The sequence below is a fragment of the Carettochelys insculpta genome, chromosome 16 (assembly GCF_033958435.1).
Source record: "Carettochelys insculpta isolate YL-2023 chromosome 16, ASM3395843v1, whole genome shotgun sequence".
NCBI lineage: Eukaryota > Metazoa > Chordata > Testudines > Carettochelyidae > Carettochelys > Carettochelys insculpta.
Genome location: NC_134152.1, coordinates 32,385,750 through 32,404,182, shown reverse-complemented (window position 1 = coordinate 32,404,182; position 18,433 = coordinate 32,385,750). Strand labels below are relative to the sequence as shown.

Sequence of the window (18,433 nt, the reverse complement as noted above, 5' to 3'; positions counted from 1 at the left end):
TGGAGGAAGGACAGCAGAAGTCATGGAGGTTCCAGAAAGTCCCTGAATCCATGACCATCATGACAGATGTGCAGCCTTAACCATCAGGAAAACAGAGACACTCCCCAGATGCACTGTGCTGTCAAGCAAACAAGGGAAACAAACATTTTTTAGAGGTCCTTGTTGAAATCGTAGATATGAATAGAATTGTGTGTTGAGCTTGTCACCACCGGCCAGGGAAAGGATGCAGGATGGTTGATACCTGGTACCCATATGTGCAGTAGAAGATCTGACCCAGAAGGCCTTTTTCCAGACCTTCTCTGGCAAGCCCGATACTAAAAAGGGTTGAGAAATAAGCACTGAAAAGCCAGAGGTGTGACTGTTTCAGAACCTGAGAAGAGGGAAATATTTGTTGGCACAATCATTAGGATTCTCATGTGATCTGTGGAGGGAAACCTTTCCCTTCCCTGAGTTTTGCTCTCAGTTATCTACTAGGCCCACCAAAGGGTGGGAAGGGGACAAATTGCTCCTGACGTGCCGTGGGTGGGAGTGCTGTCATCCGGACAATGCTTAGTGCTGGTTGCCCCTAGCCCTGCCCCATTTTGCCCAAGCCCCACAGGAAATTCGGGGGGAGGGCATGGAGCGGACCCTCTCTGCTGTGTCCAGGGGCCTGGTGTGGCTGTCAGCCCCACTGTCTGTTAAGAACAAATTGCTGCATATTGTCTGAAGCAGGCACTTCCTGCTCTCCCTCCAGCACCTGCCTTTCATTGTCCAATGGAAAGTGTGACAAGGATGCAGAGCAGGTCAGGGAAGATGCTGAGGTAACAGTTACATCCTGACCTGCAGTGTACGCCGGTGGGTCCATGCAAGAAGCTGTGAGGAAAATGATGGGCAAGGAAGTTGTGGATGGCAATAGCAGGAAGGAACCACCTGTTGTGATGCTGCAGGTTACGGCCTTCCCTGCTACTGACTGACTGGGCCTTCTTCCACAATCAGGACTTGACTAAGAGGAGCACTTGTTGCCAGTCTAGTTATTACTGTGTACTAGGACTGTTCATTGAACAGCAGCCTTGGTGCCAACATCATTACAGCAGCATCCATATTTGCTGCACCTGAGACGCTTGCATAATTCTCCCTGCGATCTCCCTAAATAACCTCCCACCACTGCCTGGATTTTACAGTCGTTTAAATATCTTGCATGGTCCTGCCAAGACATTCCCTGGCTACGTGCTCTGCCTTCCGATTTCCAGCTCTTTCTCCACTCTTTTTAGTTCACTGTTTGGAAAGTGGTGGGAGTCAGTTTTCATTCTCTCAGCAGCACCCCAGCCTGCTCCGGGGGGGGTCTGACCTGTAGCCAATTTGGAAGATTCAACAAGTGCAGATTTCAGCGCCAAGTTTAGCTGGTGGAGATTCACGGAGACCTGCACGAACACAACGTTGGCATCCACACCCATGTCTGCAAAAATGATCCACAGATATTCACACCCGCAGCTGCAGAGAGCTGCGGATATAAAGCTGATGTCTGCGAATTTGCAGGGTTGTAGATACCAAATTTATATTCGCATCCACAGCTGTAGCTATAAAGAGGACACCTGCAGATTTGCAGGGCTGTAGACGCACAGCGTCCAATAGGCTTTCCATTCGCTGCATGTGGTGTTCGGCAAAGTCGAGCGCCCTCCACCCGCTCCACGCATGTGCCCCACCATGTGGCAGCAGCTGTAACAGTGGCTTCTCCTGCAGCCCCGGCCTGGAGCCACATGGTCCTGTGTCCCTGGTGGCTGCGCCCACCACAGATCCAACCACGTTTCCAACCACGTCAGTGGCTCTGGGGAGTCACCGGCAGTTTCTGCAGGTGGAGTTGTGGGTGGTGCCTGGCTCTGGGGGATGAGGGGACGGTGGCGATCCTTAAATTTTGATGGGACACCACTGCAAGAGGGTCACATGCCTGGGATATCATGGTTGCCATTCTGCCCTTGAGGCTGCACTGGCTTCCAAATTGTTCCTGAGAGCAGTTCAAGGTGCTGTTGTGATCAGTGCTGAGTGCTTCTGAAAATCAGCTCACTGATTTCAGTAGGCTAAATATGGATTTAAGAGCCTACTTTCAGGCTTTTACCCTTGATAGTCTTCGTATTCATTCCCTCCGTGGGTGGCTGGGTTCCCTGCTGCAGCCTGTAGGAGACACCTGCCGTGCCACGCTTTATTCCTGCTTTCTGTGTGTTCCTACCCCAACGTGGACCAAAACAAAAAAGCAGTCCAGGAGCACTTTAAAGACTAACCAAATAATTTATGAGGTGAGCCCTTGTGGGACAGACCCACTTCTTCAGACCATAGCCAGACCAGAACAGACTCCAAGACACTCGAGAGCTGTGTCTACACTAGCCAATGATTTCGAAATATCTACCCCTCTTTCAAAAGAGCGCATGAAGTGTCCACTCTTTCAAAAGAAAATCAGAGGAATGTGGCACAGCTTTCAAAAGCATGCCTTCACTCCTGTGTTGGGAACAGGGCCTCCTTTCGATCCACTCTATCGAAGGAAAACACATGTGGATGCGCCACCGTCCACTTGGAACTGTCTAATCAATATGGTCTCTATAGCCTATGGTCTGAAGAAGCGGGTCTGTCCCACGAAAGCTCACTTAATAAATTATTTTGTTAGTCTTTAAAGTGCTATGGGACTGCTTTTTTGTTCTGATAGACGATAGACTAGCACGGCTTTCTCTCTGCTACTATGTGGACCAAGTTTGAAAATCATTCCCAACTTGGTGGGTGCAGTTCTCTGCAGCTTCACGGCTTGTTTGCTAGTTTCTTTCTAAGTCCATTTCTTTGGCTCGTGCAGTTACCACCACATTCTTAGAAACTACTGGATCATGTCATCAAGCTTGTGTTTGTTATGAGGGCAGGTGGGGAGAACAGGGCCTGTTCCCTGGGGCTGTAAATTTAAAACAAAATCCATAACTATCTACGGCAGAGGTGAGGAAACTTTTTTTCACGTTGGGCCCCACTTTTCGTCCGTGCAGTTAACTGCGCCTCCCACCCCCAACCTGTCTAATATAATCCAAACCAATGCAAATTTTGGGGATGTTCATAGGGGAATAAAACCCCTTTTGACCTGCATAAGAAAATAAGTGGGTAGCACAGAAAAACTTGCAATCGGCGTGAACACGTGGACGTAAAACCAGTAACGTAGCTCAACATTTTCAATGAGATGGATGAGCCTGAGACCCAGCAGCCAATTGTGCTGCTCCTGCCCCCCCCCGCCGCCCTTAGGAAATTTCAAATCCTCTGCCCCCCCACTTTGCCCACCTCTGAGCTACAGAAGTGCCTTGTGCCACACTGTTGCTTAGTACTCTGTGTAACCTGACCACACCAAAGCTGTTTGCAGAATGCCTCAAGCTTTATACAACGACAGGTATCAGAGAGGTAGCCGTGTTGGTCTGCAGCTTCGAGAACAACAAGAAGTCTTGTGGCACCTTGTAGACTAACAGATATTTTGGAGCATCAGCTTTCGTGGGCAAAGACCGGCTTCATCACATGCATCTGATGAAGCCGGTCTTTGCCCATGAGAGCTGATGCTCCAAAATATCTGTTAGTCTATAAGGTGCCACAAGACTTCTTGTTGTTCTCAAGCTTTATAGGTTCCTCGGAGTTAAAGCCCAAAAGGACCGTTATGATGATCTAGTCTGACCTGCAGATTGCAGCCACAGAACCTTTCCCCGTCTCGCTCCTGAAAGAGATCTCTAACCTCTGGCTGATTACTGACATTCTCAAATCAGGATTTGATGATGTCAGGTTGCAGGGAATCCATCCTTTGCACGAATTTAAACCAGCTGCCAGTGCCTGCTGCAGGCCAGCCAATGGGGAGAAGGGACAGGTGCGCAGGGGCCCAGCTTTTCAAAGGGGCCTGGCGCTCCGACTGCTGTTACTTTTGGCTGTGACCGCTGCTGCTTCAGCCCCTTTGAAGTGTCCTGGGAGCACTGCTCCACCGCGCCTTGTGACTTCGGGCCGGGAGGCAGTGCTGTGGTTTGAGGGCATGGAGCCGGGTCCCCCTCCCACCTTGCCGTGGGGCCCATGGTGACTGTCACCCCGCTCGCCCCCTGCCCTATGTTGCAGAAGAATGCAACTCCCAGTCTCTGCTAGTCTGCACAAGGGGGAATTCCTACTCAACCCCTAATTCTTTTTTCTACGTATTAAAATAGTGGGCTCCTCCTTCTCGGGCGTATAGGCCTATGTGACAGCCACCCTCTTGGCTGACGCCTCAGGGCTCGAACTGGAACTAAGAGGAGAAGGTGACGCAGGAAGCGCTGAAGAGCCAGCGCTTGCTCGCTGTGGCCATCCCCGACTCTCATGCTGGGTTGATCAGGCCACGGGGCTGGGGCCTGTAACACGTGTTCATCCGTGGTCGCATGGTTCTTTGTTATTGCTGGGTTCAGCGGAGGGACATCTGTGGCCTAGGACAGGAGTTTTCGAAACCTTTCCCGTCAGGGCGACCACATTTTCAGAGACTGACTCCTGGAGGCCTCGCCTCCCGCGTGTGATCGCATAACCTGTTGGTGACCGAGTTATGGGCAGGCCGGCTTAATGGCTGGAGCAAACATTGGGCCTATGAGGTACAACTTCCCTGAAGTGCAGCCAAGAGTCAGAAGCCAAAGGGTTAAATGGAGCTGCAGTCAGGAGGTGTAACTGATGATGGTCATAGTGGGGAGTTCAAAGCCAGGACAGAGGGTTGGGGGGGCTGGGACGGGGGGCCGGCGCAGGCTAGGAGCATGTTGAGCAGCTAGTGCTCTGCTGGTGCTGCTAGACTTGCAAACCAGGCTCCTGGCCCTGCAGCCGGTCGGGTGCTGTGATTAATCAGGCCGTTCCAGATCCCTGTGGCTGCACCTTTTAGTTGCCTAGCAGCTGAATTAACAGGGAAGCAAGCCAGCAGCAGGATGCAGCAGGCCCAACCCCTGAGGCTGTCCACCTCCTCGCTCCACCTGCAGTAATTCCATGCATGGAGAAGATAATATCGGAAGTATCGAGTGTGTCGGCATTGGCTTTCGAAAATGCAGCCTGGCAAGTGGAAACAAGAAGCCAGAACCAGGAGACCTTCCAGCTCCTCGTGCACTCCCAGTCGCTGCTCTACTGCCTACAGCTTGCAGTCCAGTGGGACAGTCCAGACAGCCTCTGGCATTTAGCGGCGCCGTGTGTTGTGATGTACGAGTAGGTTGCAGCTGGCAGAACCCCGGCTGGGTGGTCTTGGGGGCAGAGACAGGGCATTCTCTGTGGAGGACCCTTAGCTGTGTGATACTTTTCTGCCAGATCTCACCACCTCTAGTGGGCAATGCTAAACTCCCCTCTGTACAAAGGCCTTGCCTTGATAAGAGCTGCTGGACAGGGGCCCCTGGCTGAAACTTCCTGTTCTGTCAAAAAGCAATGGTGACTTCCTAATCCTTCTGATGGGTGCATGGATCCAGGGCTATCCTTAGGTTTGATAGGGCCCTATGTAGTACTATTAAACTGGTGCCTGGTGGTATCCTGGGGGTGGGGGACGCAATGATTTTTTAGAGTTATAATTTTATAATCTTCAGCAACACACTAACGAAGTGTTTTAAAAACCAATTTTAATCTGTGGTCCTGTAGACTAACACAGTGAATTCAGAAACTGCCAATATATACCTGGGACTGGCAAATGCTTGTGAAATGACTTCGTCACCACTTGAATGGCTCTTTCACCAGTTCAGTGTTCTGCTGTAGGTCTGGGAGGCTTTTTCCCTTCTAAGTTAACTAGATCCTCTCTGGAGGAATCAGAGCCACAGAACAGGGATAAGAAGAGGCAGCTGTGTGGACATTAAGACTCGGTGGTGCCCAAAATTGTCAGATGTCCTGTGCCTCTGCATATTCTACACATAGGTAAGGATGGCCCTGTACGAATTACATGTTGATCTGTGCTTTAAAAATGCAAACAGTAGATAGCAGTATGGTCAATGAATCTGAGCTACATGGATGGTATCTTGTGCCCACTGGTTAAGGGGGTCATCCTTACGGCCAACTTTGGTGGGGCTTGCTCCCCTCGCCTCCCCTCCCCTCCTTCACTGCATGAAACAGAAGGAAGTTTTCAGGTCATGGGATTTACAGCAAGAAGGGTTAGAGGGCTCCTCATTGCAATGGCTTTCAAACCTATTTGGACACAGCCAGGAATTGTCTCCTCCTCGTAACAGATTACACGGTGCTTTAGTAAGACATGGAGGTGGCAGAGTAAAAGATGACGTGTCCAAAACAAATGGTGCAAGAAGCATGACACAGAGACATAAATTAAAAGTGTCATTTGAATAATACATCGCCTACTTTTCTTTCGCCCAAAGAAAGGGCGGGGGATGATGCCTCTATCACACTAGAAGGACACTGTCCAGTGCGATAAGATTCTCGTGCAGCTGTCAACGTCATATTATGGATTCAAAAACAATTAGAGTTGCTGAAGACTGTGTGTTAATTGTCCTGGCGCAAGTTAATAAATGCTTAAAAGGTTTATTTACCAATTTGGAAAATCCTGCAGTCATCATGTATAATACAAATAGAGATTCTGTGCGGGAAGATATACAACTTTACTACAGGGAAGCCAGTCCATTATCTCAGTGCAAACATGTCTCTCTGAGCCATAAGCTAAACACCAGGGAACCAAGCAGACATGCTGATTACAGGAACAAATGTTTGCATGAGTATCCAAGCATGAAAAAAGAGGTTGAGATTACTTGGAGGCAACATTAAAGGAGGAGCAGATCCTGCCAAAACAAACTACATCACGTGCAGCTGCAGTGACTTGAGGTCTGATTCTCAGTGTCATCATCCCTGTGCTTTAAGCCACCTGTGTGCTGCTTGTACTCTGAGGCCATGCAGGTCTTCAGCGTAAGTTAGAGCAGCCTTGGGGTTGCTGTAAAGTAAACGATAGGAAGCAGAAAATAGCTTTAGTGCTGCGCACGTTAGCCATGCTTCTGCTATGCCCCCAATGCACTGTTTTTGCTTGTGACTAGTAGTAAAACAGGCAGAGCCTTGATGCTAGCTCTGCGCTGGCCAGAGGCCCCGTGCACAAACAGTAGCCTTGAATGGGTCTTTCCTGCCCACTTTGAGACCCCTTTGTCTGACAGGGCCGTGTAGCCAGGTCCCGAGCAGAGTCCAGGGGCAGGCCTGTAATACTGCGCAAAGACATTAGCAACTTAATCTGCAAGAGTGAATTGTTTGGCATTATCCCTGGGGGGTTGCTTTCATAGGCTGCATCTTGCTTTGCTGAAGCTGGCGAGGGGGCTCTTTGCCATGGGCAGTGTCTCTCTCTCTTGCTGGCGCCCTCCTTGTCTCGCTCTGAGGTTTGTGCAAATCACTGGGGGGAAAAAAAGCTGACCACATCCACCTTACCCCAGCCTCCTGTGAGCCAGCTGCCCAGCCAGTTCAGCCACATCCTGAGGCTGCTGAAGTCCATGGCAGTTTTTGCCATTGACTTTGGTAGAAGCAAGAGGACTCAGGTCCCATGTACACAAATATTCCACCAGTTTCCTTTTGTCTGCCACGGGCTGAGCGTTTGATCTGGCGGATGACAAACCTGGTTCAGATGTCACGTTTGATGTGACTTGCTGACGTACTCCTGCTCTTTCCAAGCGGAGGGGTGAGTAACCAGCTTTTCAGATAATCACAACCATTGCAGAGAGCTTGGAGTGACCCTGAGCTGTGCAGAACAGCAGGAAGTAGATGAAAGCAGCAGAAGACGGAAGAGACGATGACATCCCGTATAGGAACGTACAAAGATTAGCGTCTCGTGTTAGCAGGTGCCCACGTGAGCATTTTGCGTGTTCCATCTGGAGCAGTGCAGCCGATTCTTTAGCACTGGCGAGTGCATCTGAATGCTAATTCAGGGCTGTTTAATCACACGTGGTCGCAAACCTGGCACCCTGCCGCCCTCTTTCACCCTAAGACAAATGTATAGTTGGGGGCAACTACTGCAAAATGGGGAGTTTCATTTGGTTCTGAGCTCAGCTCCTCACGTCTGAAACAGCCCCTTCCCTGCAGGGCTGGGAGGTCCAGCGTGATTGTGTAACCTATACACCTAAGGTGTGGTTCACTGTTCCATGGAGTGGCACTTAGACTGAGTCTCCTCAAAAGCCAGCTGCCTCTCGGCTAAGGCTGTAAGCTCAAACTGTAGAGGCTCACGCATGAAGCTCCAGGAGTCCCAGGTTTGAGTCTGCCTGGGGGTGGTTACAAATGGTCCCTGTAGAAGGAGCTACCCCCATCTAACTGGCACAAGGTACACCACTAGCAGGAGTGTAACAGAGCTTGCCAAGGGGCCTGGCTAAATGAGAAAGTTGCATCAGACTAACTTCAGGTGTAGCTATTTGCAAGGGTGCAAAAAGCTGTGTGGACGCTATTGTTTAGGTTTAAGCCCCTCTTATTTCATCTTAGTTTGAACCAGCAATTATGAGTCAATTCCCTAAACTGCTGCAAGCTTGGCTGAAGCAAAAATGTGAGTCCCTCTCCCCCCAGGCTTTTGCACAGGCTAATTTAAATCAGTTAAACTGGTGCAGCTTCTGTGCACGCACACACAGCCTCTTGCTCCTTTGCCAACTGGGGGGAAAAGAGGAACAAAAATAGCTTGGAGCAGGCATGAAGGGGCCGGGAGGTGACAGCCTTTGAGGCTTGTCTTACCCACCTCGTAGGCATGTTTGTAACTTAAGCATGTTGTGCAGGCTAAATTAGGGCTTATTGCAAACCCCAGGTGCCTTTGCAGGCAATGCATGGGCTGAGCAGCCTCACCATGGCGATTCTGTCTATAGACAGATGAAGTGGGCTGAATGCATCTGTGCACACCATGGCTACGTCTACACGTGCAGCCAACATCGAAATAGTCTATTTCGATTAATAACGTCTACACGTCCTCCAGGGCCAGCAACGTCGATGTTCAACTTCGACATTGCTCAGCCCAACATCGAAATAGGCGCAGCAAGGGAACGTCTACACGTCAAAGTAGCACACATCGAAATAGGGATGCCAGGCACAGCTGCAGACAGGGTCACAGGGCGGACTCAACAGCCAGCCGCTCCCTTAAAGGGCCCCTCCCAGACACAGTTGCACTAAACAACACAAGATACACAGAGCTGACAACTGGTTGCAGACCCTGTGCCTGCAGCATAGATCCCCAGCTGCCGCAGAAGCAGCCAGAAGCCCTGGGCTAAGGGCTGCTGCCCACGGTGACCATAGAGCCCCGCAGGGGCTGGAGAGAGAGCACCTCTCAACCCCCCAGCTGATGGCCGCCATGGAGGACCCAGCAATTTCGACGTTGCGGGACGCGGATCGTCTACACGGTCCCTACTTCGACGTTGAACGTCGAAGTAGGGCGCTATTCCTATCTCCTCATGAGGTTAGCGATTTCGACGTCTCGCCGCCTAACGTCGAAGTTAACTTCGAAATAGCGCCCGACGCGTGTAGACGCGACGGACGCTATTTCGAAGTTGGTGCCGCTACTTCGAAGTAGCATGCACGTGTAGACGCAGCTCATAAGTGGTAACTATTGACCTTTCAAAATGATGAAGTGAATGCCTCCTGCTTGTAGGATTGCACTCACGGCCCTTGTGCAGGCTGATTTATTTGTGGCAAGAAAGGGGACATTTCAGTTGGCAGGTTGAGACCGAGGAGTGTGTGTAGGTATGTAACTGACAGATGTCATTCTTTTTCAGGGGTTCCAGAGCTTTAAATTAATACAGAGCAGCCCCCAAGGCTTCCTGTAGTGTCAGCTACCAAGTTGCATAACAGAATGTATTCTTTGTTGGTTATTTTCCTTCATGTGAAGTTTAAAAAAAATCTGTGAAGACAGAAGAATGCACAGTTTGCTCTTTGTCCGGAGGAAAACAGCCATAGTTAAATTCAGTGATACTGCCAAACTCAAGCATTCAAAAACAGTCATTCCAGTCCTCAAAAGTCATAAGATCGTTTAAAAAATCCCCCAAAATGTTGTGTTCTTTTTATTTGCATTCTGATTTCTCAGGTATTCACCTTTTCCAGCATGGAGACTAGGACTTTTCAGCTTTCATTTAAATAGTAAATAAACAAATCATATGTACTCACATGACTCCAGTTGCTGGGGCTTTAAGAAATACACCTCACAAGATTCACAATAAAATTGTGAGAATTGACAACAACACTGTAGATTAAAGTTGTACTCAGTCTGCCTAAAGAAACTGGAGCTATGAGGAAATATAACTGTAGTATGGTAGTGGAGGGAGTTACTTATTTAGCTCAGAGACCCCTTTGTAAAAATAATTACTTGGGCCTCAACCATAATTTTAGCATCCAGGGGCACTACTTAAGAAAACTCAAATGTTGTCATATGGTAACAGTTTTCGTAGAAATAACGGGCATAAACTTGCAAGCTCTCTTCCTTTTCCTCCATTTCTTACTGATAGTGCCTCTCACACTGAAATGCAAAATTATTCCATCAGTACAGGTTGAACCTCGCTAATTCGGCACTCTCTTGTCCAGCCACATCCATAATCTGGCATAATTTTAGCTCGGCAACGATTTATAATGGGTGTGGCCAAGTTTCCCCTGGTCCCAGGAAGTTTGTTTACAGCCACCAGTCCTGGCTCTCACAGTTCCGTGTTGTTCTCGAGCTGTAATTTACCCTGAATATCTTCGACGAGCTCAGTAAGCCGGGGAAGTGTCGGTAATGCTGCTGGACCATACTGACCTCCCGTGGTCTGGCAAATTCTCTGGTTCGGCACCAGTCAGGTTCCGAGGGAGCTGGACTAGAGAGGTTCAACCTGTACTGTCCAGGAGGCTGATCCTGCCAACCCATGCTTCTGGGTGTAGGTTTTACATCAGTAGGGCCGGAAATATTACAGTAAACCCTTGATTTAACAAACCCGAATATAACGGACTTTGGAAGTAACAGACACTGTCTGTCAGGGCCTCCCCCACACCCCCCAAATAAATGCCGGAGACTCACCAAAGCCACCGCCGGGGCTGGCAGAGATGCTGCAGTGGCTGGGGCCACCAGGGCTGGAGGGGCTGCGGCAGGGCACAGGAGCTCTTCTCCCCAGCCCTGTGTGCATGGAGCATGTTGGCGCCCAGCGGCGGCTGCTGCTGCTGCTGCTGCCTGCAATGGCGCTGAGCAGCAGCCCAGAGCCGTGTCTACACGTGCACGCTACTTCGAAGTAGCAGCACTAACTTCGAAATAGCGCCCATCACGGCTACACGTGTTGGGCGCTATTTCGATGTTAACATCAACATTAGGCGGCGAGACGTCGAAGCCGCTAACCCCATGAGGGGATGGGAATAGCGCCCTACTTCGAAGTTGAACGTCGAAGTAGGGCACGTGTAGACAATCCGCGTCCCGCAACCTCGAAATAGCGGGGTCCGCCATGGTGGCCATCAGCTGAGGGGTTGAGAGACGCTCTCTCTCCAGCCCCTGCGGGGCTCTATAGTCACTGTGTGCAGCAGCCCTTAGCCCAGGGCTTCTGGCTGCTGCTGCTGCTGCTGCAGCTGGGGATCCATGCTGCATGCACAGGGTCTGCAACCAGTTGTCGGCTCTGTGGATCTTGTGTTGTTTAGTGCATCTGTGTCTGGGAGGGGCCCTTTAAGGGAGCGGCTTGCTGTTGAGTCCACTCTGTGACCCTGTCTGCAGCTGTGCCTGGCACCCTTATTTCGATGTGTGCTACTTTGGCATGTAGACGTTTCCTCGCAGTGTCTATTTCGATGTGGTGCTGCGCAATGTCGATGTTGAACGTCGACATTGCCAGCCCGGGAGGACGTGTAGACGTTATTCATCGAAATAAGCTACTTCGATGTAGGCTTCACGTGTAGACATAGCTCAGGTGTCGCAGGCAGGCTGGGGGCGGCCACGCTGTATGGAGCTGAGGGCTGGAGGAGCTGCAGGAGGTGGAAGGAGCCAGGCCAGCATTCAGCTCCTCTCCTGGTGATTGGGAGTGGGGGATGGAGGTGTGAGGGGAAGAAGGGGGCAGGAGAGGGGAGGGGAAGGGGGGGGCGAGGACAGGAGTGAGTGATGCGCTGGGAAGATCAGTGCATCATCCTACAGTATAGTCATTTTGATGTAACGGGCCTCAGGCATTAACGGACACCCCTTCCCCACTACTAGTCAGTTAATTCGAGGGCTTACTGTACACTCACTCATAAGTCTTCAGAGGACTGGACCCTAAATGTCAAAGCACACATGTAATTGTAAACTTGTGCTTGCTTGAAGTCACTTTAAACTACAAGTATCAAATATATTCTGCGGAGAATTTCCCCTCTGTCTTTTCACTGATCCAGATCCAGCCTTCCCTTGAATTTCTGATCTCACATTCCAGCTGTGAATCATTCTCGAGCCCCTGTCTAACTCTGCAAAATATTTGGTTGCAGTACAGGGGAGGCTGCGCAAGATAACCTTGCATATCTTTCCTGACTCTTGATTCTTGTGTAAATCCTGCCTTCCTGTCAGGCTTTACGCCCTGAAGCAAGATTTGTGGAGAAGGCAGGTGATTGTTCCCACGAGCTCAGTTGTGGAGGGTAAAGTGCATTTAAGCATGCTAATATTTTTAGGTTATGTTCCAAGCAAAAGTGACTGTGTCGATTTCTGCTGTCACTGCCTGTAAGCCTCTGGCACTTGGCTTTTCTCGGGGAATATGCCAAATGTCTGACGAGCTGCATAATGAGCTCAAGAGGGCAAAAAAGCATCTTTCTACCAAATTTCTTTTCCCCAGTCTGTTCCCTGCAGATGCCAGGACAGCTCTTAAAGAGATGCTTCAACTAAAGACCTCCCCCTGCCTTTTTTCCCCTCTGCAGCTTCACGGAAGCCATGAGGAGCCAGCCAAAGGTGGAAGGACTGGACTGCCTTTCTGTCTACTACGCAGGCCTGGCTGTTCTGGGAATAGGGTTCTTGTTCGTCACCTCCAGTTTTTTAGCCCTGGGATTCATCGGGACGTTTTTGGGTAAGGCTGCTACTGGGCACTCGTGAGGCTGATTTCATGGGCTGCAACACAAACCACGTTTATGCTATGGACTAAAGATGGCGTTCCCAGTGCATCTCTCTGTACCGTGCCCTGGGGGGAAGCTTCATGCCCTGCACCTGCCCCCAGCACAGTCATCACAGCTCCCATTGGCCGGTTTCCAGGCAATGGGAGCGGCAGTGATTGGGCTGAGAACAGCGACAGCCTGTGAAGTCTTCCCGACCACCCTGCAAGAGGTATGTGGTACCTAGGCACATGGCTCCACCAGAAGGATGCTTTGAGCAGCCTTGGGCTGCAGCAAGCAAGGGGCCTGCCTTAGGGTCCTGGCAGGGCAGGCCAGAGCCAAAGGCTTGGTGGGCCACATCTGGCCAGAGGACCATATCTTGCTTGCCCCGAGCTCACCTATATTTTTCAAAGGCGAGTAGATAGTTTAGGCGGCTCATTTTTTTGGCTGTCCGTCTCGAGATGCCATGATAGGACAGGTGCTCCAGCGATTCTGAAATTCAGACCCCTTTCAAGTGTCTCAAGTTAGACGATGGAGAAGTGAGCCACCCAGAGCTGCTACCTGTTTTGGCCACCTGACCCAGGGAGCTCAGATAGATCAGTTTTTAAGATCTTGGGTAAAAAGTTCAAAAGTGCAGAAAGCACCTAAATCCCATGGACTTTCAAGTGCCTTAGGCACTTCTGGGAGCAAAAATGTCATGGAGGTTCTGTAAGTGACTTAGTTATTTTGGAAAGCATTAACCCCCTTGAGAAGGGAGGGAGGTAACGATCATTCACACCTGGCAAAATAGGGAAGCCAGAGGCTAGAGAGATGTATTGATTTGCCCAACGTCTTGCTACTGGGAATAGAACTTAGGGTTCACACTGCACAGGCTGAGCACTAAGCTGTGCTACCTGAGACCTTAATGGATTATCCTCCATGTCTGTGGTTTATCCACGGTGCATTGGCTTTCCACCAGCATCCGCCTGAGAGCCACCTTGCGAATAGCTTCTCCACCTCAATTTCCTCTTCCGATTGGCCAGAACCTGATTGACTCCTGGCATTTAAAGCCTTGAAATCAGAGAGCCAGAGTCCTAGAAGCCTGCGTTCCCCTCCTCCCTGTGTCCAGGCAATGTGTAAATATGGTTATCTGATCAGGAAATCTGAGCCCATTAATAGTTTTCATGGTTTTTATAGCCATGTATCTCAGGGTATTAGAGAGACGTGGGGGGAGTGGTAATATCTTTTATTAGAGCAGTTTCTGCGGGTGAATGAGCCAAGCTTTTCAACCTTCCCAGCGTTCTCCAGGTCCCTAAATAAACAGGACTCTAAAAAAGAGATACTATTACCTCACCATCTTGTCTCTCCAAAACCCGTAATACTGAGCCAGCACATCACACCAGAACGAAAATGGCTTTAATGCTTCCGACATTTAGCCGGCTCTCAGATTTGTTCCATGAAATCTGACTCACCTCTGACTAGGAAGATTCTTTGGACTGGAATTTTCACTGAAAAACAAACAAAAAGGAGTCAGATTCAGTGGAAATGCAAAGGGTAATTCTGATGCACTTGGTTCATTGCAGAGTGCTTTCTCTGCATGGCTCTAGTGTTCCTCTTACCCATTTTCACACAGTAGAAGTGGTCTATGGAAGAAAGGAAGATCTTGAATTTATTAACATTAGGGGCGAGCCTAGATCAAATATTGCATAGTCACCTCTACCTGCAGAAGCTCCCTCTGCCATAAAGTTATATTATACCCGAGATTCCCTGACTTAGAGGTTTTCATAGTTCAGTAGGGAAAGAAGACCACTCCCTGACTCTGCAGAATAAGCTTTCTATGATTGGTGTAACATCCTCCTGGCCAGTCATGACAGTGGAGGGAATGTCACCTGGCTGGTGTCCTCAGATGGACAACGCTGAACAATCCAAGGAGAAGAATCATAGGACTGGAAGGTAACTCAGGAGGTCATCTTGTTCAGCCCTCTGCACTCATGGTAAAACGAAGTATTATCTAGATCATTCCGGACAAATGTTTGTCTAACCTGCTCATAAAAATCTCCAAAGGTGAAATTCTACAACCTCCCTGACAGCTAGGAAGTTTTCCTAATGTCCAACCAAAACCTCCCTTCCTGCAATTTAAACCCATTGCTCCTTGTCCTATCATGAGAGGTCAAGGAGAATAATTTTACTTCCTCCTCCTTGTAGCAACCTTTTACATCCTTGAAACCAGTTATCATGTTCCTGCTCAGTCTGCCCTTTTCCAGACTACACAACCAACTTTTTTCAGTCATCTCTCATAGGTCATGTTGTCAAGTTCTTCAATCATTTTTGTTCATCTTCTCTGGACTTTCTCCAATCTGTCCCCATCTTTCCTGAAATGTGGCACCCAGAACGGGACACAATATTCCAGCCGAGACCTAATCAGTGAAGAGGAGAGTGGAAGAATTGCTTCTTATTTCTTCCTTTCCCTTCCAGTCCTATGGTTCTACAATTCTGTTTGTTCCTTGAAATGATGGGCATCTTTCTGTGAGGAAGAAGCAGGGTGAGTTCTCTAGCAGTGGCAGAATATAAATTTTGCTTTGGGTCAGGAAGGTTGTGTTTGATTAGTAAAAATGAGGTCATTGCATTATCCAGTGTCTGCTCATACCCTACATTTGAAGGAGAGGAACGTTCTGGTACAATCTGAGCTACCCAACAGCCTCAGTAACTTATTGGAGTAGAATTCAACGCTTCAGCCTCCTCAGATTCCCTTTTGTTTTCTATTACAATGACAGGACCATGTAAGTAGATAGACTAGAAAGTTCCCTTCTGAACTGGCTGCCTCTTTAAATAATATGGTTTAAATTGCTTAGAAACTGCAAAGCATTTTACCTTTTAAATGTAGGCTAAACCGTTGGAGCCTACAGAGGACAATGAGTCACTATTCCTAAACAAGTTGTTTTGTGCCACCCAATTTTCTTCCCAGGAGCGTAGGTTCAAGGCTCTGTTTTGCCTCTGTGGAGCTTGTTCCTTTCAATTCATGTGGCTTCTTTTTCTTTCTCGTGCACAAAATAATTTTCAGTTGTCCCTGGGACTGGCTCACCAGCATTTTCTTTCCATATTGTGCCTTCACAATTGGAGTAATTTGCAGAGCTGTAAACACTTTGTGGAATTCTAGTTTAATGCCTGCTGCCAGTGCTGTTTGCTCTATTTTCTGACATGCATAGTGGTGAAGAGTTGCCTTAAAAGAGGTAATGTTTTTTTTTGCATGAGGGAAGGGCTGTATTTTTTAGTCCATCTGTCTTCCATGTATGCATTATTCCTTCCAGCAAGGAAAGCACTGACCATGATTTCAAGTAAATCTAACTTGATCAAACTCTGTCAGTTGGGTTACATTGAAACTTGCTTGTCTCTACAGAGAAGCAGAGATGGTGGGGTTTTATAGCAGTGACATCTCTCTCTCTCTTTCTCTCTCTCCTTTGAGAAGTAAAGGGAATTCGAAGTACCCCAGGCACTTCAAAGTAGTGTCAGGTGAGCCGTGGCTACTCGCGAGCTGGCGTTTTGAAGTTTAACATTTCAGAGTTGCCGCGGGGGGAAATTTGCTTAATGAAGTGCTGCATATATAGTGCAGCGCTTCATTAAGAAACTCCCAACTCCCTCCTTTCCATCCTCCCTTCAAAGTAGGGAGGTAATGTAGACACAGCCTTAGTGCAGTAAGCATTAGTTTGAAAGCAAGGCAGTGGTATTGATTCACCGTGGCCTTGAGAAAGAGTATGCTTTGCTTAGCAGAGTTTTGTAGCAGGGTGGGCGTATGTGATTGCCTGTGTTAATAGAAGCCCAAATGTCCTTTAAAATCAACGCTAAACAAATCTATTGCAGGAGCAAATAGATACGAGTGCCAGAATAGTAGTGGAGATATTACTACCTGATTCAAGGCACATTACCATAGCTTGGATGTCAAGTTCCCCTTATTTGTATGCATGGGTATTTGCAGGCACATTATTACTTATCTGTATCATCATAGTGCCTAAAGGTCCTTTCTGCGATCGGCACCCCAGCACGCAAGGTGCTGGATGTACCCATAATATAATGGCCCTTCTTGTCATACCAGACAAAAGACAGCTGTAATTTTGCAGTCCCCAAAAGGAAGCAGGTTTAGAAAAGAGATGACTGGGGAAGGGAGGTTAGAGGCCTGTGCAATCATGAACGCTATGGAGAAAATGAATAGGGGAGCTTTCTTCGCACAGCGCAAGAACCTGGACTCAGCCAATGAAATAAATAGGCAGTGAGGAACAAAAGGAAAGATTTCTTCACACAACACGCAGTCAATGCGTGGAACTCATTGCCAGGGGTTGTTGCAAAAGCCAAAGGTATGCCTGAGTTAAGAAAAGAATTAGATAAGTTTCTATTAGACAGGGTCACAGCCCCCTGCTCTGGGAAACTTAAACCTCTAATGTCCAGATGCTGGGACTGGAAAGCTGATGATAGATTATTTGGCAAGTGCCTGTTCTTTTCACTCCCTCTGAAGCCTCTGGCACTGGCTGCTGTCGGCAGACAGGATACTGAGCTAGATGGATCACTGATCTGACCCAGTGTGGCTACTGTTATGTTCTCATGTTTTAAAGCTGCACCTGCAGTATTTCTTTGCTGCAGGATGTCATTATTCAGGCTGATCAAAGGGAAGGCTGGTTTGTTTTTCCTGGGACTTGGCTTGCTGTTGAAGAAAAGTATTCCTGGTATTGTTCCTTTGTTTTTTAATTGTGATAATTTGGGTCAGAGATTCCGCCGAGTAGTGGTGCAGGCCTGAGGAATGTTAATAACAGGCTCTTCAAACTCACAGGGGTGCCTGTGTTCGTTTGGAACTGGGATCGGCAAATTATGCGGTATGCCTCCCTGGAGATTGATGCACTGCAATCCCCAGGTGGCATAACTCCACCGATAAGCCAGTGCCAACAAGATAGGTGCATTTTTTTGACATCGAGCCTAGGAGGAGTTAGTCTTGTTCAGTGAATGGAGCCAAAGATAGGAAGGAAAAAATATTTGGCAGATGAATCCGCCCCAGAAACTTGCAGCAATTATCTGTGAGACTAAATCCATGACATTTACATAGCAGGACGTACAACATCCATGGTACTTGTGGTGAAGCCCAGGGCATTTCAACTCAGTGTATAGAAGCTCCTGAGAAGAAGATTTCCAAGCAGCTAAGAGAACAGCTCAAATCTATAGCATTAGTACCAAGCAATTGTTATAGCCAAAGCCAGCAAGCCTGGTCTAACTGGGCAGCAGCCGTTTAATCTGAAAGCAAATATTTTTGCACTGTGTGAAGTCCAGAGAAGTGCAGCACAATCCGAGTCATAATAATAATAATTAATAAATGCTAATGACCTGCCACCCCCCAAAAATGCTTTTTATCTGAGGCTTTCTAAGCGCTTTCCACATGTACATTATTCCCACTGCACTCTTGGGAGGAAGGGAAGTATTATTATTATTATTATTACTATTATTACTCTTACTCTACTAAACCCCAGAG

The 18,433-nt window shown here is 48.5% G+C and overlaps 1 protein-coding gene across 2 annotated transcripts in view; it reads left to right on the top strand.

Annotated features, from left to right (window-relative positions):
- PEMT (phosphatidylethanolamine N-methyltransferase) overlaps positions 1–18,433 on the top strand; it is a 107,471-nt gene that overhangs the window by 62,248 nt on the left and 26,790 nt on the right. For both annotated transcript variants that reach the window (XM_075010682.1, XM_075010683.1), the window contains exon 4: positions 12,778–12,923. In XM_075010682.1, the coding sequence (XP_074866783.1) occupies positions 12,778–12,923 (146 nt within the window). The remainder of the gene's footprint in view (positions 1–12,777; positions 12,924–18,433) is intronic.